We start from the raw sequence: 27,415 nt of genomic DNA on the forward strand, positions 1-27,415 counted from the left end.
TAATTCCAATCTTGGGTCACTGGCTGTGTGAAGTCTGCACGTTCTCCCTGTGTCTGCGTGGGTTTCTCTGGGTGCTCCGGTTTCCTCCCACAGTCTGAAAGATGTGCTGGTTAGGTGCATTGGCCGTGCTAATTTCTCCCCCAGTGTACCCGAACAGGAGAAATGGGTGTGGCAACTAGGGATTTTCACAGTAACTTCATTGCAGTGTTGATGTAAGTGTACTAATAAATAATTTTTTTTTAAAAAGGAAGAACCCTTGCGTTCACCTGAACTTACAGGTAGAGCCTCAGTTTAACATCACCTCTGAAGATAGCGCTTTTGACAGTGCAGCACATCCGAAGCACTGCACGGATGATTTTGTGATCATGTCTCTGGAATAGGACTTAACCCCACAACCTACTGATTCATGTCAGAATACTACCTATGACTAAATTGTGGTTGAAGGAAATTGCATTCTCTGTTACGGTGTTTGTACGCTTAAACAAAACAAATCCGAACTGGACGCAACTCGAGCGATTCCATATACTTCAAAAATAAAAATTCCTTAATGCAAGTTTTTTTTAATGATTCGAGACTCCTCTGATATCACACTGTAAACTTAACTGGAACAGCTCAGTGATGTATCCACCCAACATGTGTATCAGTGCACTGCTCGGTGGTTATGACCAGATTTGTCAATGTGGCCACAATTAATGATTGAGAACCACAACTTACAGGGAAATGCACATTTTCCTTGTGTAACCATTGTGAGTTGCAGCTGCAAGTTACGAAATAGCTTGACCTATTTAGCATGCATTTTCATTTTTTGTGTGAATCTAACTCGAATATAATCTTTTGCCGATAGCAGTGTTTCTACTCTGCTCCCTTCACCATGAAATCTAAATGTTGCAGAGAAACACTGCAAACTCTTAGATGACGTTGTAGTATTTGATTCAATTCCAAGTAAGATTGTATAGGATTATTTTGTTGACCTGTGAAGACTGACACAGAATACCACTGAAAACAAACCTTCCTCTTATGAAATGAACTGCCATTCCAGGCAAGTACTTTGTACCCATTTCGCAGCAGACCAGTTTTTTTAAGAAAGCATTGTGTTTTCGATTTTCCTATCTTATCTGACATTGAATGTTAAAGAACAAATATGATGAGCAAATGTGATTATTTTAATAAGTTTCGGCTTATTTATTCACGTCATGAGTAGGCTTACATTAACACTGCAATGAAGTTACTGTGAAAATCCCTCAGTTGCCACACTCTGGCGCCTGTTCGAGTACACTGAGGGAAAATTTAGCAATGCACCTAACCAGCACGTCTTTCGGACTGTGGGGAGAAACCGGAGGAAACCCACGCAGACACGGGGAGAATGTGCAGACTCCGCTCACAGTGACCCGAGCCAGGAATCGAACCCAGGTCCCTTGCACTGAGGCAGCAGTGTTAACCATTGTGCCACCATGCCGCCAGCATATTTCACTTTATTGTTTATTGAGTGCAATAGATTAATAAAGGTATGTTATTACTAGCTCAGAATCTTTTTGTAGTTTATGGTGAGCCCCGAAGTTACCCTCCACTACTATGCTTTCCTCTCTTGCAGAGATTTGTGATTTTAGCTTGGAAACTGGTAATGGAGCTAATTTGTCCACCTGCATCTGTTTCAATACAAAATGGTGCGTTAATCAAGAAGACAGCTTGAGTTTTCTTTGTCTCCACTGTAAATCAACCAAAAACCAGTTGGTGGTTTTGAATAGTGACACTGGCGTCATTAGATGTGCATTGCCTCATGTTATTCTGACCACACTACTATAATTGTAAAGCAGTACTGAGCATAGAGTGCTTTCTCCGTGTGGATCAGCAACAGGCATCCTGGCCTGTTCCCTACATTTCGTAGCATCTAGTTTAGAATGTTGCCAGTAAAGTGAGGTGTATGTCTGTCCTCTTGGTCAAAGATAATATGTGAATCTAAGAAAAAAGAAAATATAATATAGGAGAAAGTATCCACATATTTTACGCTTGGATTTCTGGATTGCAGGGAAATAGACTCAAGTGGGAAACCTTTCTGACATTCCAATTGCATCGGGCACCACTAAGGAAACTATAATGAAATGCGCTGCACAGTTCATGGTATTTGCCACTTGCTTCAATGGGATCAGTGTGTTTAGTCAGACAGCTTCAACGTACCATTTCCATCTATTCTTTGCTTCCTCAGGTTCTATATGCAATGTAGCATCTCTACTATCAATTCCTCTTTGTGCTTGCTTAGCCCTCCTTCCTCCAGTCAATTCCTTTATTTTGAAGACAGTATCCATTCTTTTTTTTTGTAGTTGTTCCAAATCACTACTCTCCCCAGTATCTTGCTTTTGCTGGGTTGGTTTCCTTAGCTCATTGGTTAGTTTTCTATACATCTGTTTACCTTCATTCCTGATTTTGTTCTTTCACTTTCTTCTCTTGTCCATTTTCTTTAGCATTGTCAGAATGTCAATCTTGTCAGAAAATAGTTACTGCCATTTAAAAAAAAGAGCTAGAAGAGAGTCATAGAGGTTTACAGCATGGATACAGTCCCTTTGGCCCAGCTTGTCCATGCCTCCCAGTTTTTACCACTAAGTTAGTCCCAATTGCCCCCGTTTGGTCCATATCCCTCTATACCCATCTTACCCATGTAACTGTCTAAATGCTTTAAGACAAAATTGTGCCCGCCTCTACTACTACCTCTGGCAGCTTGTTCTAGACACTCACCACCCTCTGTGGTGAAAAATTTGCCCCTCTGGACACTTTTGTATCTCTCCCTTCTCACTTTAAACCTATGCCCTCTAGTTTTAGACTCCCTTATCTTTGGGAAAAGATGTTGACTATCTGGCTGATCTATAGACCTCTATAATATCACCCCCAAGCCTCCTACGCTCCACAGAAAAAAGTCCCAGTCTATCCGACCTCTCCTTATAACTGAAACCATCAAGTCCCGGTAGCACCTAGTAAATCTTTTCTAGTTTAATAATATCCTTTCTATAATGGGGTGACCAGAACTGTACACAGTATTCCAAGTGTGGCCTTACCAATGTCTTCTACAACTTCAACAACATGTCCCAACTCCTGTATTCAATGTTCTGACCAATGAAACCAAGCATGCCGAATGCCACCTTCACCACCCTGCCCACCTGTGACTCCACTTTCAAGGAGCTGTGAACCTGTACCCTTGGACCTCTTTGTTCTAAAACTCTCCCCAACTCCCTACCATTAACTGAGTAAGTCCTGCCCTAGTATAAATGACTGTATTTGACCTGCTATGCCTGTGAAATTGGGGTATTTGACAGTTGCAAAAGAAACTGAACTTCGAGCAAATAAGAAATTATCTCGGAGCCATAGAGGTTTACAGCATGGAAACAGGCCCTTCGGCCCAACTTGTCCATGCTACCCTTTTTTTTAAAACCCTAAGCTAATCCCAATTGCCCGCATTTGGCCCATATCCCTCTATACCCATCTTACCCATGTAACTGTCTAAATGCTTTTTAAAAGACAAAATTGTACCCACCTCTACTACTACCTCTGGCAGCTTGTTCCAGACACTCACCACCCTCTGTGTGAAAAAAACTGCCTCTCTGGACACTTTTGTATCTCTCCCCTCTCACCTTAAACCAATGCCCTCTAGTTTTAGACTCCCCTACCTTTGGGAAAAGATATTGACTATCTAGCTGATCTATACCCCTCATTATTTTATAGACCTCTAAAAGATCACCCCTCAGCCTTCTACGCTCTAGAGAAAAAAGTCTCAGTCTATCCAGCCTCTCCTTATAGCTCAAACCATCAAGTCCCGGTCGCATCCTAGTAAATCTTTCCTGTAGATAACTTAGATTCTCATAGCTCAGTTGTAGGGAAGGCTGATTTTAAAAAAAATAAACTACGACTTGTCAAAATGGACATTTTGTGCTGGTTTCATGAACTTGTTAACATTTTTGTGTCTAGTGTCTCATGTTCTTTCTAATCTGTTAAGTCCCTGTGCTTTTCTGTTTTCTGATTAGCTATTTTCTTCTTCTTAAATTGTTGATCTATTTCTAAATAGTACCGCAGAATGGTTACAGCACAGAAGGAGAAACTGCTATTCTCACTCCCCCAAGTTTTCCTAATAGTCCTGAATTTTGTTTCTTCAGATGTTTATCCAAACCCCCTTTTTGAAAGCCAAAAATGAACCTGCCTCCACCACACTCTCTGGTACTGCATTCCAGATCCTAGCCACCCCCTTTATTTAAGAAAAGGCCTTTCTTCATGTCGGATTTGTATCTTTTGTGAATCACCTTGTTGACCCTTCCACTATTTGGAATAGTTTCTCTTTATCTACCCTGTCCAGATCTTCTCTTCTCTTTGAGGAGAACAATTTCGGTTTCTCCAATCTACCCCTGCAACATGCCTGGAACCAAACAGTGGATTATATTCTGCAAAATGCAACGAGCTAAATTTCACAAACTGGACAGAACTCAGCTTTGGGCAAGGAGTTTTAAATCTATTTACATTTACAGAATAAATAAGTCATGGAAAGACCAATTAAGATTGGCTCCCAATCTTACAAATTGTAGGTGTAGTGAGCCTCCACTTTAGACCTGATTTCTACCTGCAGGTTCCCTGTGGAGAGATTACCCCTTGTGATTGCTCCCATTGGATGCTCATAATGAACCTATTGCCTTTGCCTCTGCACCTGCTACTCGCATCCATTGGCCTCTTAACTCCATTTTTATCAACTTGCGTCCAGTCCCCTCTGCATGATCTTGAGGCCGGGTCCAACCTCTCCATCAGTCGTGGCTTCAACCCACTATTTCCACCTGGACCTGCCTGACCCCCAGTAAAGCCTTGATCTCAGCTCAATGAATGACAACATAGAAGATGCACCAAGATATTGAGTATAATATTGGTCAGTAGAAGTAATTGGGAAGTAAAGAAGTGCAGGTGATGTTATAAATGTAATTCAAGTAATTTATAGACATCTCCTTAACTCAAAGAATATAGCATTGCCTTGAATGCTCTTAACCACGAATTGTGTTTAAATTCTCGACAAATATTCAAAGATTTTCAAGACAATTTCCATTGCACTCTCTGAAGAACCACCTAACTCCTATTTGGTCCTTTCTGTAATTGCAATCTGATTATAAACTATCAAAATAGCATTTGGCTAAAATCATGCCCCATTCTACAGCAAATCAGTTTGACAAACTCCAATTACTGTTTTATCAGAAGGACGTGATAAATGTATTGCTTCACAGTTCCAATGCAGATCTAAGAAGGGATTATTAGCTTGGTGTGCATTGTAATGGATATTTTGACACATTGTGCACTAGCATTAGTGTTCACAACTTTACAATGTTCTGTATTTGAGAATATTGGTATATTTGAAATCTGCAGGAGAATTTATTATTTAGATGTAATTTTTTTTATAAAAGGAATTCAATCACCCAAATTCTGTTTAGGAGTAACAATTATTTATTAAAACATATTTATTGTACTCTAGTGCTGTTGGATCTCCCGGTGGAAACCTCTTCTGAAGTCCTGGGCTTCGGACATGGGTCGCCTTCTTCTGCCCATCATCTACCTTTTAGATTTTATGACCAGTCTCGCCGTGGTGTCAGTGATCCCACAGTTCAGCGTTCAGTTTTTGCTTCTGTTGATAAAGTTCCAGGTAATGCGGAATGTTCTACTCGTTCAAATACACCTTTTAAATTATTTGTGCAAAAATTTCCAGAAGCGTTAAACCTTTTAAAGGCTATGATAACTTAGTTACTGTGCATTAAGTCTAACAGGTTTGCAGTAGTGCTTCAGTTTAATGCCGAGATTAGCAAAGGAGGAAATGCGCTCTCGGGCTGTGTGTTGCCATTAACCCATTTTATGGCCACAATGTTCTGTGTGAGTAGATTGGAACATTCCATCTGTTTATATTGGTACACAGGTATTAGCAGTCTTAGAGTTGGATAAATAAACAGGGTTTTTTTTGGAATGAAGGAACATGAAATATTCCCATCACAGTAACAAAGGACAATAGAAGTAACTGGGTTTTGATAAAAATCATTCCGTTCCATGCAAAATTGTCACACAGTGACCTCTCATCGGTAGTGGAGCAGCAGGAGTGTTTGTGTCTGTATTTCATGGGGATGTCTAGATTAATACAATATGTATATGGGTGTAGCTATTGACAAACATGGATATTTGATTAATTTTCAATTTTCCTTCTATCCTGAAATCTGCACAATCAAATGCCATTTAAAGAGTTAATGCACTGAAGTTTCCGATACTTAAATACCAAATTGTGTTTCTATTTGATTCTGTCAGTTCCTCTTTACAGTGTAACAATGCCCACAACAGAGCTCTCATCGCTTTTGGGTCGTCGTCACTAAAACACCACACTAACCATTATTTCTGTCATATGTGGTTCAGTAAGAATCTAAACAAGAGTTTAAATTTTTATGCTGGTTCAACAGGTTTTTCCATTGCTTTATTGAAAGCATGTTTGTGCTCTTGCAGTGTTGATAAAGGGGGAGGTGGCTAGATGGGTGGAGAACTGGCTTGGTCACAGAAGACAGAGGGTGGTAGTGGAAGGGTCTTTTTCCGGCTGGAGGCCTGTGACTAGTGGTGTTCCGCAGGGCTCTGTATTGGGACCTCTGCTGTTTGTGATTTATATAAATGATCTGGAAGAAGGTGTAACTGGGGTGATCAGTAAGTTTGCGGACGACACAAAATTGGCAGGACTTGCAGTTAGTGAGGAGCATTGTCAGAAGCTACAGAAGGATATAGATAGGCTGGAAATTTGGGCAAAGAAATGGCAGATGGAGTTCAATCCTGATAAATGCGAAGTGATGCATTTTGGTAGAAATAATGTAGGGAGGAGCTATATGATAAATGGCAGAACCATAAAGGGTGTAGATACGCAGAGGGACCTGGGTGTGCAAGTCCACAGATCCTTGAAAGTGACGTCACAGGTGGAGAAGGTGGTGAAGAAGGCATATGGCATGCTTGCCTTTATAGGACGGGGCATAGAGTATAAAAGTTGGGGTCTGATGTTGCAGATGTATAGAATGTTGGTTCGGCCGCATCTGGAATACTGCGTCCAGTTCTGGTCGCCACACTACCAGAAGGACGTGGAGGCTTTGGAGAGAGTACAGAGGAGGTTTACCAGGATGTTACCTAGTATGGAGGGGCTTAGTTATGAGGAGAGATTGGGTAAACTGGGGTTGTTCTCCCTGGAAAGACGGAGGATGAGGGGAGACTTAATAGAGGTGTATAAAATTATGAAAGGCATAGATAGGGTGAACGGTGGGAAGCTTTTCCCCAGGTCGGTGGTGACGTTCACGAGGGGTCATAGGTTCAAGGTGAAGGGGGGGAGGTTTAACACAGATATCAGAAGGACATATTTTACACAGAGGGTGGTGGGGGCCTGGAATGCGCTGCCAGGCAAGGTGGTGGAGGCGGGGACACTGGGAACGTTTAAGACTTATCTAGATAGCCACATGAACGGAGTGGGAATGGAGGGATACAAAAGAATGGTCTAGTTTGGACCAGGGAGCGGCGCAGGCTTGGAGGGCCGAAGGGCCTGTTCCTGTGCTGTATTGTTCTTTGTTCTTTGAGTTCGAGGCTAGTGAGCTGATTTTTAGCAGTGTAACTGTGGGGAGCCACTAAATTCAAAATAAGTAGAAACCACCAAAATCGCCCGTCATCTTTCTTTCTGCTTTTGTTTAATCTGAAAATAATCTGCCCTAGCAGATGTGAGTAAAATTAAGTAGAAACAGCAGAGATGTGTTAAATTGGAAAGGAAAAAAGAAAGACTTGCCTTTTATGTGATGCTTTTCAGGCTTAGAGTCTGTCTGTACCACTTCCCAATTCTGCTGACTACCTTGTTGCTCCTGGAGCTTGAAACTCTACTACCCAATCTGAAATCAGGAACAGTAAGAAGTTTTACAACACCAGGTTAAAGTCCAACAGCTTTATTTGGTATCACGAGCTTTCGGAGCGCTGCTCCTTCATCAGGTGAGTGAAACTCACCAAATAAACCTGTTGGACTTTAACTTGGTGTTGTGAGACTTCTTGCTGTGCCCTCCTCAGTCCAACGCCGGCATCTCCATATCATGAAATCAGGAAATAATTGGATGCTGGATGGGTGGATCATCTGAGAAGGCTGTCGTAAGCCTCCGCAAACTAGGCAGAAGAATCGGCCTTTGTTAACTGGAGAGAAATAGTGTCATTTGTAAAATGGAGAAGAGAGTGAACAAAAAGGACCACGGAAACAAAATGGTGGCAAGTGGGGCCAAAGCTCTGTCAGGACCCAACAAGTTGTGAAGGAGAAAGCTCTTCACGTAGGAAGAACCGGGGATTTGGTAGAATTATGAAAGATGGACTTCTAACTGGCCACAGCTGGAGATGGAGTGAGCTGTGCTTCATCAGGTTCTGGTGTCTCAGCCAGACGGGGAGGGGCAGAGGATAGACAGAGTGGTTTCTGGAGTGGGTATAAGGGGAGAACCTCTTGTGATAGCTTTACAGAGATCCCTTATTATTTAATATTTTAATGGTTTCGTAGGTAGTAATCTTTTGTGTCCCTGGATGCTAATCTCTTGTTTCTGTCCTTCTGTCTCCTTCACTCTCTCCTGGAATTGGTGTTGTGAGATTTCTTACTGTGCCCTCCTCAGTCCAACGCCGGCATCTCCATATCATGAAATCAGGAAATAATTGGATGCTGGATGGGTGGATCATCTGAGGAGATGTAGATAACGTGTCATAGTATATTTTGGACTATTGCCGTCTATTTATTTTGAGGTGACACGGTGGCACAGTGGTTAGCGCTGCTGCCTCACAGCGCCAGGGACCCGGGTTCAATTCCGGCCTCGGGTCACTGTCTGTGTGGAGACTGCACGTTCTCCCCATGTCTGCGTGGGTTTCCTCCGGGTGCTCCAGTTTCCTCCGACAGTCCAAAGATGTGCGGGTTTGATAGGCCATGCTAAATTGACCCCGATGTCAGGGGATTAGCAGGATAAATATGTGAGGTTACGGGGATAGGGCTGGGTGGGATTGTGGTTGGTACAGACTCGATGGGTCGAATGGCCTCCTTCTACATTGTAGGGGTTCTATGATTTGAGGCGTTTGGGTGTTTGCCCAAGTGGAATTCTCTTTATAAATTAGGACTCACGTCTTGTACAGAATACTTTGAATATTTAAATAACATTCTACAAGGCTGAAGTTTTCTGAAATAATTCCACAGATGAAATTTTTGTACAGTGTGTGCAGGAGGGGTTCCTGACACAATATGTGGATAAGCCGACAAGAGGTGGGGCCACATTGGATTTGGTAATGGGAAATTAACTGGGCCAAGTGTTGGATTTGGCTGTGGGAGAGCACTTTGAAGATAGTGACCACAATTCAGTGTCTTTTTTTATTGCAATGGAGAGGGAGAGGGCCATACGGCAGGGCATAGTTTACAATTGGGGGAGAGGTAATTATGATGCAATCAGGCAGGAATTAGGAAGCATAGGATGGGAACAAAAATTGTCAGGCAAAGGCATTAATGATAAGTGGAACTTTTTCAAGGAACAAATACTGCGTGTCCTTGATAGGTATGTCCCTGCCAGGTCAAGGACGGCAGTGGGAATTTGTGCATGGAGTCAGAAGAGATAGGAGAGGTGATGAATGAATACTTTTCTTCGGTGTTCACCAAGGAAAGGGGCCATGTTTTTGAGGAAGAGAGGGTGTCACAGGCTGATAGGCTGGAGGAAGTAGATGTTCGGAGGGAAGATGTACTAGCAATTTTGAATAAACTGAAAGTTGATAAGTCCCCTGGGCCTGATGAAATATATCCTAGGATTCTTTGGGAGGCAAGGGATGAGGTAGCAGAGCCTTTGGCATTGATCTTTGCGTCCTCACTGTCCACGGGGGTGGTGCCAGAGGACTGGAGAGTGGCGAATGTGGTTCCTCTGTTTAAGAAAGGGAATAGAAATGACCCTGGTAATTATAGGCCGGTTAGTCTTACTTCGGTAGTCGGTAAGTTGATGGAAAAGGTCCTTAGGGATAGGATTTACGACCATTTAGAAAGATGCGGATTAATCCGGGATAGTCAGCACGGATTCGTGAAGGGCAAGTCTTGCCTCACAAATTTGATTGAATTTTTTGAGGAGGTAACTAAGTGTGTAGATGAAGGTAGTGCAGTTGATGTCATATACATGGATTTTAGTAAGGCGTTTGATAAAGTCCCCACGGTCGGCTTATGAAGAAAGTAAGGATGTGTGGGATAGAGGGAAGTTTGGCCGATTGGATAGGTAACTGGCTATCTAACAGAAGACAGAGGGTGGTGGTGGATGGAAAATTTTCGGACTGGAAACCGGTTACCAGCGGAGTGCCACAGGGATCAGGTCCTCTGCTATTTGTCATTTTTATAAATGACTTAGAGGAGGGGGCTGAAGGGTGGATCAGTAAATTTGCTGATGACACCAAGATTGGTGGAGTAGTGGATGAGGTGGAGGGTTGTTGTAGGCTGCAAAGAGATATAGATAGGATGCAGAGCTGGGCTGAAAAATGGCAAATGGAGTTTAATCCTGACAAATGCGAGGTGATTCATTTTGGTAGGACAAATTTAAACGTGGATTACAGGGTCAAAGGTAGGGTTCTGAAGAATGTGGAGGAACAGAGAGATCTTGGGGTTCATATCCATAGATCTCTGAAGGTTGCCACTCAAGTGGATAGAGCCGTGAAGAAGGCCTATAGTGTGTTGGCGTTCATTAACAGGGGGTTTGAGTTTAAGAGCCGTGGGGTTATGCTGCAACTGTACAGGACCTTGGTGAGACCACATTTGGAATATTGTGTGCAGTTCTGGTCACCTCACTACAAGAAGGATGTGGAGTCACTGGAAAGAGTGCAAAGGAGATTTACCAGGATGCTGCCTGATTTGGAGGGTAGGTCTTATGAGGAAAGGTTGAGGGAACTTGGGCTTTTCTCTTTGGAGCAGAGGAGGTTGAGAGGAGACTTGATAGAGGTTTATAAGATGATGAGGGGGATAGATAGAGTGAACGTTCAAAGACTATTTCCTCGGGTGAATGGAGCGGTAACTAGGGGGCATAACTATAGGGTTCATGGTGGGAGATATAGGAAGGATGTCCGAGGTAGGTTTTTTACTCAGAGAGTGGTTGGGGTGTGGAATGGACTGCCTGCAGGGATAGTGGAGTCAGAAACTTTAGGAACATTTAAGAAGCTATTGGATAGGCACATGGAGTACTTCTGGATGATAGGGAGGAAATAGCTTGATCTGGGTTTCAGACAAAGCTCGGCACAACATCGTGGGCCGAAGGGCCTGTTCTGTGCTGTACTGTTCTATGTTCTATGAAATGCTTTATTTAGAATGATCCAGTGCATGAACTTGCATTTCTACAACACTCTACATGCAGAGGCACAACTCAACTGCTTGCACAATGGAGGAAAAGAGGTTGCTGAGTAGGAGGAGAGAGGGGAGATGTAAAGCATTAGAATGGGAGATGGTATGATAGGTATGGTAGAAGAGAAGTAAAGATAGTTGCATCATTTATGGAATGGGTGTCATTGATGGCCTGGGACCAGTGTGACAGAGGAGGGTTTAAATTAACTTGGCAGGCAATGTGAACCAGCATAAAGAGTGAGAGATGAGGAATAACATGTTTAAAGGAGTGAGAGTTTAAAGTTTATTTAAGTTTATTTATTAGTGTCACAAGTAGGCTTACATTAACACTGCAATGAAGTTGCTGTGAAAAACCCCTAGTCGTCACACTCCGGCGCCTGTTCGAGTACACTCGGGGAGAATTTAGCATGGCCAATGCACCCTAACCAGCACGACTTTCGGACTGTGGGAGGAATCCCATGCAGAAACGGGGAGAACGTGCAGACTCGGCACAGACAGTGACTCAAGCCGGGAATCGAACCCGGGTCCCCGGCGCTGAGAGGCAGCAGTGCTAACCACACTGTGCCACCGTGCCGCCCCAGTGTTGGAAATCTGAAAGAGTGAAACTCTGCAAGTCTGAGTGTGCTGAATGGCATAAGGGAAGGAAGTAGTAACATACTAAATGTAAGCAGACTAAGAAGAAATACGAGGGATCCAAAGACAGGTTTGCAATGAATATATGCAAATGTACAAAGTGCAGTGATTAAGTTTGGTGAACCACAAACATAAATAGCCATGTGGGAACATGATATGGTGACAGTAATGGAAATGTGTTTTAAAATGGTGAGCACTGGGTGCTTACTATTCCAGGAAACCCAGGTGTTCAGAAAACTTCATAGAATCACTACAGTGCAGAAGGAGGCCATTCAGTCCATCAAGTCTGCACCGACTATAATCCCACCCAGCCCCTATCCCCGTAACCCCACACATTTACCCTCCTAATCCCCCTGACACTAAGGGGCAATTTAGCATGGCCAATCAACCTCGCCTGCACATCTTTGGACTGCGGGAGGAAACCAGAGCGCCCGGAGGAAACCCATGCAGACACGGGGAGAGTGTGGAAACTCCACACAGACAGTGACACAAGGCCGGAATTGAACCCAGATCTCTGGCGCTGTGAGGCAGCAGTGCTAACCACTGTGCAACTGTGATAGGGATGGATAGGGAAGGCAAAAGGAAGTTGGGTAGCAGTACTGATGAGTGAAGACATTGTCGCATTCTATTGAGGGGGAAAGAACATCAGCCATTTGGTTAGGATTGCGTCGCAAAAAGGGGATGTTCACATTACTGGGGATATACTGAGAGAGTGATAATTTATGTAGGTGAGGGCATGAGCTGAGATGTTTTGGATGAATGTACAGGCTGAGGCATTTTTGTTGTGTTTAGATGATTGATGTATGTGGAAGTCTAAGTAGGAGAGGATGGGAGAAGTCAAGTATTAAGGTGTTCAAGAGTTGGGGCTGGTGTTTTTATCACTTTTGGACAAAAGTGGAAGTGTGTTCTTGGTAACAGATATAGATTAGCATTTATCTATGCAAAACTTGTATCCATTCAATGCCAAGTATTGGAATTTGAATGAATACGCAGATACCTACAATATAAAGAAACTGATGACGCCTTGGTAATTGGAAGATGCATCACGTGCCAACTTGAACAAACCGGAAATTATCCATATCTTGTTTGTGTTTAAAATAACTACCCCATGACTTTCCACTTGGCCTTTTTTTAACTTTGTATCAAATGTGATTCACTGGACAGATGTTTAACATGTTGATACAGATTTAATGTGCATTTCAAGCTTACCAATTCCTACAAACTAACCCAATCCATGGTAACTCTGTGTTTCCTCAGACCTCCTTGGTCTGAGGAAACACATTTATTCATACTAAAATGAGTTTTACTGAGGTCATGCATTTACTAGAATTCACATTCTGTTAACCAAGGAACCCATCTGTCATTTTGCCAGCTGCAACTCTGGTTTCCCAGAAAGATGCCAGATGGTTTTACAGTTGGGAATACTTGACAAATATTTGCATAGTGTGTCAACTTGCCTTAACTTTAGCCCTTACAACTCTGGGTCAGAAAGTTATTGTTTTGAATCGTCTTGGGCAAGTAATTTAGGCGAACGCTTCAATCTAGTATGGGAGCACTGTTTATAGCTCTCCCACCCTGAACACCAAATATTAAAATAAAATTGGGGCAAAGTTTCTTCTCAGGCAGTGAAACCCAAACTTAGGAAATGAAATTGTGCCTTTCTTTGATGTTCGCATACACGACTGGCACTTCACTGTAGAATCAAGATGCTCTTTATAGAGTCATAGGGCAGAATTTTACTGACATGTCTGCCTGAGGTTCGTACGGTCCCGCCCAAGGCCAATGGAGAATGCCGTTCTCCATTTTATACCCAGACCCTGCCTGTATGTTCTCAAAGTTCAGATCCCATGGCATTATTCAAAGTTGATCAAACATTTTCTTTGGGGGGATCTTGTCAACATATGTCCTTCAAATGACCATTATCTGGCCATTGGTGCCAATGCTGGTCTTGAGTTATTGCTGTGCATAGATTCTGGCTTAATTTACCTAAATTACTGTAGTCACTGCCCCTATATAAATAACTCTTTCTTTTCCCTGAGCTAGCACTTGCTTCCTTCCTTCCTTTGCATGCCCTCTAAATCATTTTGTGGATTGTTATCTTTCTGTCTTGGCTGGTTGCTGTGAGTAAAACCGCAGCTTCCGCGACATTTGTATCCCTAACTTTATGTTTAGCCAACCCTATTCACTCTGAGGGTGGTGGGAATCTGGAATGCGCTGCCTGAGAAGGTAGTGAAGGCCGGAAACCTTACAACCGTTAAAAAAATATTTGGATGAGCACTTGAAATATCATAACATTCAAGGATATGGGACAAGTGCAGGAAAATGTATTAGCACAACTTTAGTGGTAGTTATTGTGGGTGCAGTCTTGATGGACCGAAGGGCCTTTTCTGCACTCTATGTATGACTCTATAGAGTGATAGAGGTTTACAGCATGGAAACAGGCCCTTCGGCCCAACTTGTCCATGCCGCCCTTTTTTTTTAAAACCCTAAGCTAATCCCAATTGTCCGCATTTGGCCCATATCCCTCTATACCCATCGTACCCATGCAGCTGTCTAAATGCTTTTTAAAAGACAAAATTGTACCCGCCTCTACTCCTACCTCTGGCAGCTTGTTCCAAACACTCACCACCCTCTGTGTGAAAACATTGCCCCTCTGGACACTTTTGTATCTCTCCCCTCTCACCTTAAACCGATGCCCTCTAGTTTTAGACTCTCCTACCTTTGGGAAAAGATATTGATTATCTAGCTGATCTGTGCCCCTCATTATTTCATACAGAGCATCTTCATTCTACAGTGAAGTGCCAGTCTTGTTTGCAGATATCAAAGAAAGGCACAATTTTCTTAAGTTTGAGTTTCTCTGCCTTAGAAGAAACTTTACCCTGATTTTATTTTAATATTTGATGTTCAGGGTGGGAGAGCTGAAAGGCTTGCACAACAAGACAGTACCTATATGCCTGTCCTGTCCTGAGTCCAAAGGTTCAAGTCCCACTTCAGGACTTGAGCACAAAAATCTAGGCTGACATTCCAGTGCAATATTGAAGGTGTTGCACTGTTGGAGGTGTTATCCTCCTGATGCACCATTTCCTCTGTTTTACTCAGTTTGCCTCTTAACAACTAATGTACAGATTTTAGCAAAAACCCTAGGAAGAACTGATTAGTTTTTGGCAAAGATGAAGATCCAGATCCTGGAATCTTTTAAAGGATCCATTATTACTGGACGTTCGGGCAAATTTACCTTTACTTTAGAGACTGTGGTGGATTGTCTCAGCTGTTGTGGTGGAATTTGTCACAGTTGTCAATATGAGCAGAGTTTTCAGAACAGATTGTTGGATGTTGATTGGCCTTGAAGCTTCCTCATTGAGATGGAATTCTGGGGGGGGGGGGTGGATTCTGTGGCCTGCACGCAGCATGTTTCTCGTGGTGGGAAGTGGCATGCCGCTCGCCGGCTGCGGGATCTTCTGGTCCCACCCCTTGTCGATGGGTTTTCCCGTTGAACACTGAACTTTTTTTCAGTTTTGTAGTTACAGATCCCCAACCAGACAAGGAAAAGCCTCAAAAACAGAGCTGTGTAATTTTCCTGATGTTGAGTTAACACAGTGTGTTGGAGGTATGCGCTCGACTAAGTGCCCTCTTCACTTTGTTTAATTTGTGTGTCCAAGGCTCAAGAGCTGCTGTAAGTTGCAATTTTAAGGTGCAATGCAAAAGAAATTAGTGTATTGCCACCAATCTGATATGGCAGGCCTGGTGTTCGCAATTTTTGTGGAGCTCAGCCTTCCCTCCTGATAATCTTTGCACCAAATGTTTGCGAGGTCAATTCTCCTGATGTGCAAAAGACCACTTAATACAATTCAATCCTGCTATTTCCTGCTACAATCTCTTCAGGGCCACCACCAAGTTTGTTGTTCTTCAGTTTGGAACTTTGACTGCTTGTTGCATTCCCAGACTACTTGGGTCCTGGGCATTGTCCTCCAGCCTCATCTCCTCCTTCACCCATTTGCAACCCCATGTTCGTATTTCCCTCGCTTCCCCCTACCTTCAGATCCAATTAGCTTATTCACTGCTCCCAGTTTCTATCTCCCTCTCGGTGCTTCAAGCCCCTGTTGACTTTTTTCAGATTCACAGGCCCATTTATTTTCCAGAACTCATCTTTCTCTCTGTGTTCTTTGTCCTATTAATCACTCAGTCCTCATAGAACTATTGGTTTTGCAGAACCCCACTACCTCCTGCGTCTCCTCCCCCACTTCTATACAACCCAATTGCCCTCTATGCTACCACTCTCCACAATTCGGCCTTCTCTTATATTCCGCCTTTTTCCATTGTACTCCTCAGTCACCGCACAGAAGCTCATTTCCTTCTGCATCCCACCTCACTTCCAGCTTATTCACAGTTGGCAGCAAAACTCTCCATTCTCAGATCGCCACTGCCACACCCCCACCTTAAATTGTAAGAAAAGGAATACATGACGTAACACGACTCACCAGTGAGGAGAAACAGGGAGGTGACACAGAAGCAATGCAAACAGAGCAGTGTTGAAGCAGTAAGAAATGTGTGTCACAACTATACAGCAAGAAAAAGAAAAGGAAATAGATTTGAAGGCAACAAGAGACAGAGGGTGATGGAAAAAAAAATGAAGGGTTAGAGCCAGAAGAGTTTTTTTTTTATTGTACATCGGGAATAACAGAAAATCACTTGTGTCATAATGCACGATCTCATTATAAAACAATATATTTTCCAAATTGCCATGAGTGATTCTGTGAAAGATTTGCTCGCTCATTTTCTTCTAAAAATTAAGTTCGATGTTGTAACTCACTTTTGGGAATTAGTTTGCATATCCTGTCACCAGAATCACTTGAGGATGATGCTGTGCACTCGACCATTGCAGTTTCTTGGTAATGTGTGTGCAGATGTACGTTGCTTGTGATTACGGCTTCCGCTTTATGCCCATCAACATTACGAGAAGTTTTGCTCAATGAAAGCCAATTGTCAAGCCCATGTTTAGCTCTGGAGAACAGTTGCGATATTTTGATTACAACTGTGAGGAAAAAGAACACCAACCCTGTTCATAGCATCCCTATAGTGCCGAAGGAGGCCATTCGGCCCATCAAGTCTACACCGACCACAATCCCACCCAGGCCCTATTCCCGGTAAACAAAAAAAAATCCCTTCCTTCCCATGAGGACACATGGTAGCATGGGAAAAGTGCTTGCAGAAGCTAACGCAATCAGGCAGGCTTGGAAGTGGAACTGCTGTGGACTTTTAACAAAAATGTAACGTTCAAAGCTGCAATACAACGTTTGGTGTTTGTTACATGTATTCTTCGATAAGTCATTCTGACTTTGCAAGTGATGGCATCAAAATCTCTCAAGCTTGCTCCAACTTTAAAACGCTGTTTAGCACTGCTGCCTCACAGCGTCAGGGACCCAGGTTCAATTCCCGGCTGTGCAGAGTCTGCACATTCTCCCCGCGTCTGCATGGGTTTCCTCCGGGTGCTCCGGTTTCCTCCCAAAGTCCGAAAGACGTGCTGGCTAGGTGCATTGGTCGTGCTAAATTCTCCCTCAGTGTACCCGAACAGATACCAGAGTGTGACACCAATAAAAAAAAACTTTGTGCTCACTTTACCATCAGTTTGCCATTAATGTATAAGTGTCAGACCCTCCAGCAGGTGGTGTCATTCAAGATAGGTCGTCATCTCCACTATTATGAGCATTATAAACCATCAAGCCCAAAAATGGAGCTGAAATTTAAGTTCATGAAGGTAACACACTAGGTTATAGGTTGGCTTGCACATATAGAGCTCTAATAATTAGATTCAGTAAGTAGTCTCACAACACCAGGTTAAAGTCCAACAGGTTTATTTGGTAGCACGAGCTTTCGGAGCAATGCTGTGCCTACCCCAGTCCAACACTGACAACTCTACATGATAATTTGTTTGGGAGGAAAAATACTGAGCAGAGGAAGTGAGATACTGTGGTGGGAATAAGATGTGCCATGATTTACAACAAGAAAATAAATTACTGCAGGGGAAAGGTTGAAAGAGAGCAAGAAAGCCAGAGTGAAGTAAAGGCTAGAATGGAAAATTGAGGGGGAAGGACCTAATAGAATCTCCTACAGTGCGGAAGGAGGCCATTCAGCCCATCAAGCCTGCACCGACAACAATCCCAGCCACACCCTATCCCTGTAATCCCTTGTATTTACCCACATATCTTTGGACTGTGGGATGAAACTGGAGCACCCGGAGGAAACCCACGGGAAGAATGTGCAAACTCCACACAGACGGTGAATCAAGGCTGGAATTGAACCAGGGTCCCTGGCGCTGTGAGGCAGCCGTGCTAACCACTGTGCCACCGTGCCATCCTGGGGCAAGTTGAAGAAATGATTAAATGGCAGGGAGGAGACACAGGCATGATTGAAAGTCATGATTGAGTCACACTGAAAATGCAAAGCTGCTTTTAGAGCCAAGAGAAAGATGAGAAGCTGAAATTTAAATTCAAGTACTTTTCTCCACTCGGAACTATCTTCCTAAACACCTGTTTCCCGTTTCAAACACCTTCATCTCCTGCAAGCATGGCAAGCTTCTGGAGTTCCGTTTCATTAAGATCGACACTACCTGATCAGCTACCTCTACTGCTTCTGTGGAATTCCTGCCCAGTGAAGCAGTTGAGGCTCCCTCATTGAATGTCTTTAAGGCAAGGATAGATAAATTTTTGAACAGTAAAGGAATTAAGGGTTATGGTGAGAGGGCGGGTAAGTGGAGCTGAGTCCACAAAATGATCAGCCATGATCTTATTGAATGGTGGAGCAGGCTCGAGGGGCCAGACGGCCTACTCCTGCTCCCAGTTCTTATGTTCTGTCCCTCTTCAGCCCACCTGTAAAACTTTCTCTTGAGCTTTCCCCTACCCCAACCCTGAACTTGCATCTTTCTCTAGTTTTTCTCCTGCCTCCTCACATGCTGCCCTGAGGCCCATTTACTGCTCCCTTCACCCTATTCCTGCTGGCCACTTAGCTTCCCCTTCCTGGCTTCCATCTAAACTGATAATGTCATTGCCCTTCTCCCTTCTGGCACTGACCTCCTCCCCTTAAAATCTGTCATCATCACATTGCTCTTCAAAAAAACCAACCTTGACCCCCCCCCTCCCTTCTTACAAACTATCAGCCACCTTCAATCTCTATTCCTCCTCTGCCTTCTTGCCTTGTTTGCAGCCTTTGACACAGCGGGGCGGCACGGTGGCACAGTGGTTAGCACTGCTGTCTCAAAGCGCCAGGGACCCAGGTTCGATTCCCAGCTTGGGTCACTGTCTGTGTGGAGTCTGCACATTCTCCCCGTGTCTGCGTGGGTTTCCTCCGGGTGCTCAGGTTTCCCCTCTCAGTCTGAAAGACATGCTGGTTAGGGTGCATTGACCCAAACAGGCGCCGGCGTGTGGTGACTCGGGGAATTTCACAGTAACTTCATTGCAGTGTTAATGTAAGCCTTACTTGTGACAAATAAATAAAAGCTGCCCATCCCATCCTCCTCCCAATTCCTCTCCATCATCCTCCAGCTGGACGGGACTGCAAACATCTGGTTCCTTTCCTATCTATCCAATGGGATCCAGATAATCACCAGCAATGGCTTCAGTTTACACTCCAGCACCATTACCTCTAGTATCCCCCAAGCATCTATCCTTGGCCCCTTCCTGTTTCTCATCTACACGCTTCCCTCTGCAACATTATCCCAAAACACAATGTCACTTTCCATATGCGCACTGGTGATGCCAACTGTTGCCTCACTCAACTCCACCACACACTCCAAATTATCATAAAGGTATACAACACAGAAAAACGCCCTTCGGCCCTGCATGTCTGCACCAGTCAAAGGCAAACCACCTCACTATTCTAATCCCGTTTCCCAGCACTTGGCCCATACCTTGTATGCCTTGGCATCGCAAGTGCATATCTAAATACTACTTAAATGTTGTGAGGGTGTCTTCCTCCACCACCCTTTCAGGCAGTGAGCTCCAGACTCCCACGATGCTTTGTATGAAAAAGTTTTTCCTCACATCCCCCTCTAAACCTTCTGCCTCTTACCTTGAATCTATGACCCCTGGTCATTGATCCCTCCACCAAAGGGAAAAGTTTCTTCCTGTCTACTCCGTATCTATGTCCCTTATAATTTGCTACATCTCAATCATGTCCCCCCTCAGTCTCCTCTGCTGCAAGGAAAACGACCCCAGTCCATCCAATCTCTCTTCAAACTCTCCAGCCCAGGCTACATCCTGCTAAATCTTCTCTGCACCCTTTCCAATGCTATCACATCCCTCCTACAATGTGGATTCCAGAGCTGCACACACTAGCTTCTCTGACATCCCACACTGAATGAGCAGAAATTAAATACTGGGAAGGCTGAAGTCGTTGTCTTTGGTCTCCACCTCAAACCCGGCTCCCTAGTCACTGCCTGGTAATTGTCTGAGACTGAACTAGACTGTTCACAACCTTGGAGTTGTATTTGACCCCAGAATGAGCTTCCGATCATATACCTGCATTATCATCAAAATCGATCACATCCACCCCCATAACCTGGCCAGGCTCTGCCCCGCCTCTGCTCACCAGCTGCTGAAGCCCTCATCCATGTCAGTGTTACCACTATTCCACCACACTCATGGTCTTATTCCCTCCATGAACTTGGGGTCATCCAAAACTCTGCCATCCATGTCCTAACTGGCCAAATTCCGTTCATCCAGCACTCTGCTAAATTGATTTCTGGATAATTGTCTCAATTCTGAACCTTGTTTTGAAATCCCTCCCTGTCTCTCATATTCCCCTGCTTCACAACCCCCCAAAGATATCTCCATTCTGCTTCCGAGTCCCTGAATTTAATCCACCATTGGCAGCATTGTCATCAGCTGCCAAAGCCTAAGCTCTGGAATTCCCTCTCTCTCGACTTCTCTGCCTCTCAACCTTCCTTCTCTGAAGCTGCTTAAGCACCTACCTCATTGACAAAGCTTTTGGTCGCCTGACATATCTCTATGTGGCTCAGTCTCCAATTTTGTTTGACATACCTGTGAAGTCTTTTAGTGTGCTAAAAGTGCTCCATAAATACAAGTTATCATTGAGGAAGGTCAAATTTCTAATGAGCCAACTATGAATTAAATGTGAGGAATTGATTAATGTCTTCATACAAAACACGTACTAACTGTGACCATGCTCTGGTCACAAAAACATAATTGCTAATTGCAAAAAGCTGGAAATCTGAAAAAAAACGAGTTGAAAATCAGTCATGACAAATAAGTTACCATTCATATTAACTGGATTAATTTAATAATGAGCAGCTTCTTTAAAAGGATTAGAATAAAGGCGAGGAAAAATTAAATACCCACCAGCGCAAGAAGTAGGTTGATCGCATTGTGTTTAAATGGAATGCAGGTGGTGGGTAAAGGCTGATATGAGAATGGGGGAAGGGTTGTAAAGAGCAAGACTTCAGTGAGGAGAGCGGGGAATTAAGACAATAAGACATAGGAGCAGAATTAGACCACTTGGCCGATCGGGTCTGCTCCGCCATTCAATCATGGCTGATATTTTTCTCATCCCCATTCTCCTGCCTTTCAACATAGTCCCTGATCCCCTTATTGATCAAGAACCTATCTGTCTCTATCTTAAAGACACTCAATGACCTGGACTCCACAGCCTTCTGCAGCAAAGAGTTCCACAGATTCACCACTCTCTGGCTGAAGAAATTCTTCCTCATCAGAGCGAGTCTTCAGTGAGGAGAGCGGGGAATACAGAGCGAGTCATCAGTGAGGGGAGTGGGAATGCAGAGCGAGACCACACCGAGGATAACGATTGGCACTGCACTCCGTAGTTTGTCTCCACTATGTTCCTGCCCCATTCGATATATTGACGGACAAAGTTCTAAATGTTGTCAACTCAGATTTCGGTTGCAATGAATATTGGGAACATGCGTTAAACTTTTAAACGGAGGCTTCTTTGTTAGAAAGTCAATAATCCAAAACCGATTATAAACTGTCTCATTAAGAAAGTAATAAACTAGTCATGAAGAATAAAAGATGTGGTTTGTGTAAAAAAAAAACTTAACCCAGCCAACATGACACAGGATTGCAACATGGATGCTGCAACAGGATGCTGCATCAGGCTGACTGGTAAATTGTGAGCTTATGACCACAGTTCCTTACACGATGAGCTTTCTGATTGAAAGCTGCCATCATCATGAGGTGAACATCTCGATCACTTTCATGTATCCACCAGCAACAATATTGTACATCATTGATGGTGCATGCTGCTAGGGCTCTGAGCAGCTTTCTTGGTTGGGAAAGCATGTACTCTGGGAAAACCACCAAGTAGGGAGTTCATAGTCACAGGCAGAAGGAAATTGAGACAATACCTACCTTCAAGAGACCAAAGGTACTCAGACTGAGGAGACAACGCAAGTACCTCACGAAGAGTGCTCCCAGGAGGCACAAATTGGACCATTATGCTATCAGTGGGGAGGCTAATGGCATTATCGGTGGTCTGTTAATCCAGAAACTCAGCTAATGTTCTGGGGACCCAGGTTCAAATCCCGTCATGGCAGATGGTGGAATTTGAATTCAATAAAAAAAAATCTGGAATTAAGAATCAGCTGATGACTATGAAACGATTGTCGGAAAAACCCATCTGGTTCACTAATGTCCTTTATGGAAAGAAATCTGCCATCCTTGCCTAGTCTGGCCAACATGTGACTCCAGGCCACAGCAATGTGGTTGACTCTCAACTGCCCTAGCAAGCCATTCAGTTGCACTACAGCATTTCAAGAAGACAGCTCACCACCACATTCTCAAGGGCAACTAGGGATGGGCAATAAATGCTGGCCTAGCCAGTGCCGCCCATGTCCCATGAATGAAAAGAAAATTAAGTTGCCTCCGCATGGAGTCTGCAATGAAGAAATCGAGGACAACATTATTTCATTTTCGTTGTCAATATCAAAGCCAAAGTGGACATCATTGGCTAGGCCAGCATTTACTGCCCCTTCCTAACTGCTCTTGAGAAGGTGGTGGTGACCTGCTTTCTTGAGCTGCTGTCGTCCCTGAGGTGTAGGTACACCAAAGCGCTGTTAGTGAGTTCCAGGATTTTGACCCAGCGACAGTGAAGGAACAGGGGTATATTTCCAAGTCAGAATGGTGAGTGGCTTGGAGGGAAACCTGCAGTTGGCAGTGTTCCCCTACATTTGCCGCCCTTCTCCTAGGTAATGGAGGTTGTGGATTTAGAAGGTGCTATCGAACGCCTTGGTGAGTTGCTGTGCAGATACGTGACGTGCTTATCTTGTCCATATGAAACAAGCATAAACAGCTGAGGGATGGGTTTTGAGAGGGAACTGTTAGAATTTGTTTGTGCAGACGATGTTTGCTGGAAATGAGATGACACTCTGACTTCTTGGTACTTGGATGAACAGGAGCCGAGAAGGAGTGTCATCAAAGCTCTGGAAACCATAGAGACACTCGGTCCCTTTTTTTGTTTGAACAAATAAACCATATAGCAGAGAAAGAGGCCATTCACACTTTCATACCTGTGCTCAAATGAAAAATGCTAGAAAATCTCAGCAGGTCTGGCAGCATCTGTAAGGAGAGAAAAGAGCTGACGTTTTGAGACCAGATGACCTTTTGTCAAAGACCCTTTGAGCTTTGACAAAGGGTCATCTGGACTCGAAACATAAGCTCTTTTCTCTTCTTACAGATACTGCCGGACCTGCTGAGATTTTCCAGCATTTTCTCCTTTGGTTTCAGATTCCAGCATCTGCAGTAATTTGCTTTCACACCTGTGCCAGCTTGTTGAACGAATTAGTTGTACTCTCAGCTCCCTAGCATAGTATCTGGCTAATTCTTCGTTAATCTGTTGCTGATCCCAGTTTAATGTGCAGAACTTCATAAAGCAAGGATTGTAACACACAGGTACTCTTCCGTACGTGGAGGTTATAAATAATTGCAAATGTTTTCCTTTATGATCACGAATGAAAATAAAAGTTAGAAAGCAATGTAATGGGGGAATTGCCACCGAGCTGAAAATGTGGTCAAAGCATTAGAAATAGATCTGTTATGGAGGAGATGTTGCTGATTGGGGAATTCTTTAATGCCCTGTAACCAAGAAGGTAGATGAGTGCAGTGCAGTTGATGTTGTCTACATGGACTTTAGCAAGGCCTTTGACAAGGTACTGCATGGTAGGTTGTTGCATGAAGTTAAATCTCACTGAATCCAGGGTGAGGTATCTAAACGGATACAAAATTGGCTTCTGGAGGGTGATTGTAGAGAATTGTTTTTCAAACTGGAGGCCTGTGATCAGCGGTGTGCCTCAGGGATCAGTGCTGGGTCCATTGTTATTTGTCATTTATATTAATGATTTGGATGAGGATATAGGGGGCATGGTTAGTAAGTTTGCAGATGACACCAAGATTGGTGGCATAGTGGACAGTGAAGGAAGTTATCTCCAATTGCAACGGGATCTTGATCAATTGGGCCAATGGGCTGACGAATGGCAGATGGAGTTTAATTCAGACAAATGCGATGCATTTTGGTAGATTGAACCAGGGCAGCACTTAGTTAATGGTAGAGCGTTGGGGAGAGTTACAGAACAAAGAGATCTAGGGGTACAGGTTCATAGCTCCTTGAAAGTGGAGTCACAGGTGGAAAGAGTGGTGAAGAAGGCATTCGGCATGCTTGGTTTCATCGGTCAGAACATTGAATACAGGAGTTGGGACGTCTTGTTGAAGTTGTACAAGACATTGGTAAGGCCACACTTGGAATACTGTGTGCAGTTCTGGTCACCCTATTATAGAAAGGATATTATTAAACTAGAAAGAGTACAGAAAAGATTTACTACGATGCTACCAGGACTTGATGAATTGAGTTATAATGAGAGGCTGAATAGACTGGGACTTTTTCCTCTGGAGCGTAGGAGGCTGAGGGATGACCTTATAGAGGTCTATGAAATAATGAGGGGCATAGACAAGGTAGATAGTCAACATCTTTTCCCAAAGGTAGGGGAGTCTAAAACTAGAGGGCATAGGTTTAAGGTGAGAGGGGAGAGATACAAAAGTGTCCAGAGCGGCAATTTTTTCACAGAGGGTGGTGAGTGTCTGGAACAAGCTGCCAGAGGTAGTAATAGAGGCGGGTAAAATTTTATCTTTTAAAAATCATTTAGATAGTTACATGAGGGTACAGAGGGATATGGGCTAAATGCGGCCAATTGGGATTAGCTTAGGGGCTTAAAAAAAAAGGGCGGCATGGACAAGTTGGGCCACAGGGCCTGTTTCCATGCTGTAAACCTCTATGACTCTATGACTTTGTGCTAGGGTGTAACTCGGGATTTATTTTCAGAGCTTTTTAAAATATTCCGCAGAATTAAAGGGCGGTAATTCCAAGAATTGCTATCTGCTAGTTTTAGTGAGGTGCTGATAATAGACTGTAATTTCCCCATATATATAAAGCAAAAGATATCAAAATAAATGTTAATAGTTCGAATAACTGCATAAATCCAGACGCTGCACACATGACTCGAAAGAGTCATCGTCAGATGTTAAAGGGGAAGTCTTGCGATCAGTGCTGCCGATGAAGGAATAAACTTGCTACCAATAGAACATAAATATAACCATTACTATCTCCTGAATTTTGTGTAACAGCATTCATGATCTTACCCAGAGACTACACTGAGCGTGACGGTGCTGTGTAATCCTCTCGGTCTCTGTTCCTAGATAAAATCATTAACTTGCAGTGGTTTTATTGTTCAGGAATGTCAACACACAAACCTTTGAAATGCTGCACCCTATTTGTTATCGAGCCAAATTTCCAGGAAATGCCACTCTCCAATTCGCAAGAACAATTGTGCCATTGGAATAAAGCCACCTGTTTATCTAGTCCAAAAGCATGGAGCCATACGAGGGCTGCACACCTTTCTGGAAGCATCATTGCTGTTTGAACAGCCCCACATACAGAGGCTGGTTTCCCATTGCCGTGTAAAGGTCCACCCCTGAAATTACATGCAGGGTAGTATTTAATGGAGGGGACAGAGGTCTCGCTTGCCAGCTGTTGAGCTGACGAGACCCCTGTGTTACCTCTTTTTTTAGGGAAAGGGAAGGTGTAACTCAGGCATTTAACTGGACTACCTTCCCCAGTATGGTAGTCATGCCCATCTGCAGGGGTGTCCCGTGCACGCGCGCGCGCCCCCTCCCTCTCCTCCCCCCCCCCCCCCCCCCCAGCCCATCCACACACACACAGCCCACAAGCAACAAGCAATCCTCACGAATTTGCTTTCCATGTTTCTTAACTTGATGAATACCCCGTCAACCACTGGGTTAATAAAAGATGAGGCCTATAAGTGGGCATTAAGGGCCTCAGTTGGCAGCGGAGTGTGACATTTGTTCATGGACCTTCCCAACACAGACTTGTAATCTCCTTCTGATGCCCTCTGCCACAGGGGGAGGGACACTAAATGCCCCACACTGTTTATGTGCTTAGTAAAACCATCATGGATCGAGTCACTTCAACTCTGTATGCTACTGGGTCCTGGTAGGAGATCTCCCGGAAGACTGAGAAAACTCTTTAAGGGTGTCCGTCACAAAGTATCCCTGAAGACGTCAGAAAATCCCTGCCAATTCATGAGAGTCCATGGCCTTTGGGCGACCAAAACGGAGAAGGTTCATTCGTGAAGGCACTGAACAGATTGAGAGACCCAGCCTGGAACGTCGAGACAAAGTCGAGGCATCTGAGAGAGCACACAAACTTCCAAACAACTCGTCGACCACCAATCGCCCCATATGCGGCAAGAGCCAGCAGATTACGCTTTGGGCTTACAACCATCTCTGAACTCATTGAACTGGATCAGAATCAAGTCTTCCTTGATCCTGAGGCGAAACATACATGAAAGTAAAAATGAAAATGTAATTGGAAAATGGAACAGAAATATGAAAAGTTAATTTAATGCTTGGTCATGAGTTTTGAAGTGGTAGAGAATGTTTTACTTTTACAAGTTTATAACCTATTTGTTGCACCACAAACAGCAACCGGAATTTATTTCTTGAAGCCCACAGTAAGTTCATGGAAACCAGTAACCTAATTCAGCAATCATGCTGTCATAAAACTTTGAGCTAACGGTGAACAGCTAAGCCACAAGTTAATCCCCAATTGTTCTGAGTTAGCTGATCTGGTTAGGTTGATTGGCCACGCTAAAATTGCCCCTTAGCGTCAAGTTAAGTTTAAATTTATTTATTAGTGTCACAAATAGGCTTACATTAACACTGCAATGAAGTTACTGTGAAAATCCTCTAGTTGATACACTCCGGCACCTGTTCGGGTACACTGCGGGAGAATTTAGCATGGCCAATGCACCTAACCAGCACGTCTTTCGGACTGGGTAATCCCCATTGTTCTGAGTTAGCCGAT

At 43.8% G+C, this 27,415-nt stretch overlaps 1 protein-coding gene across 5 annotated transcripts in view; it reads left to right on the forward strand.

Annotated features, from left to right (window-relative positions):
- clec16a (C-type lectin domain containing 16A) overlaps nt 1-27,415 on the forward strand; it is a 270,292-nt gene that overhangs the window by 206,160 nt on the left and 36,717 nt on the right. For all 5 annotated transcript variants that reach the window (XR_013500698.1, XR_013500697.1, XM_078240789.1 and 2 more), the window contains one exon: nt 5,489-5,656. Coding sequence is in view for 3 of the 5 variants with exons in the window: in XM_078240789.1 (XP_078096915.1) it covers nt 5,489-5,656 (168 nt within the window). In the remaining 2 variants the exon portion in view is untranslated. The remainder of the gene's footprint in view (nt 1-5,488; nt 5,657-27,415) is intronic.

This window comes from Mustelus asterias, chromosome 23, assembly GCF_964213995.1.
Source record: "Mustelus asterias chromosome 23, sMusAst1.hap1.1, whole genome shotgun sequence".
Taxonomy (NCBI): domain Eukaryota; kingdom Metazoa; phylum Chordata; class Chondrichthyes; order Carcharhiniformes; family Triakidae; genus Mustelus; species Mustelus asterias.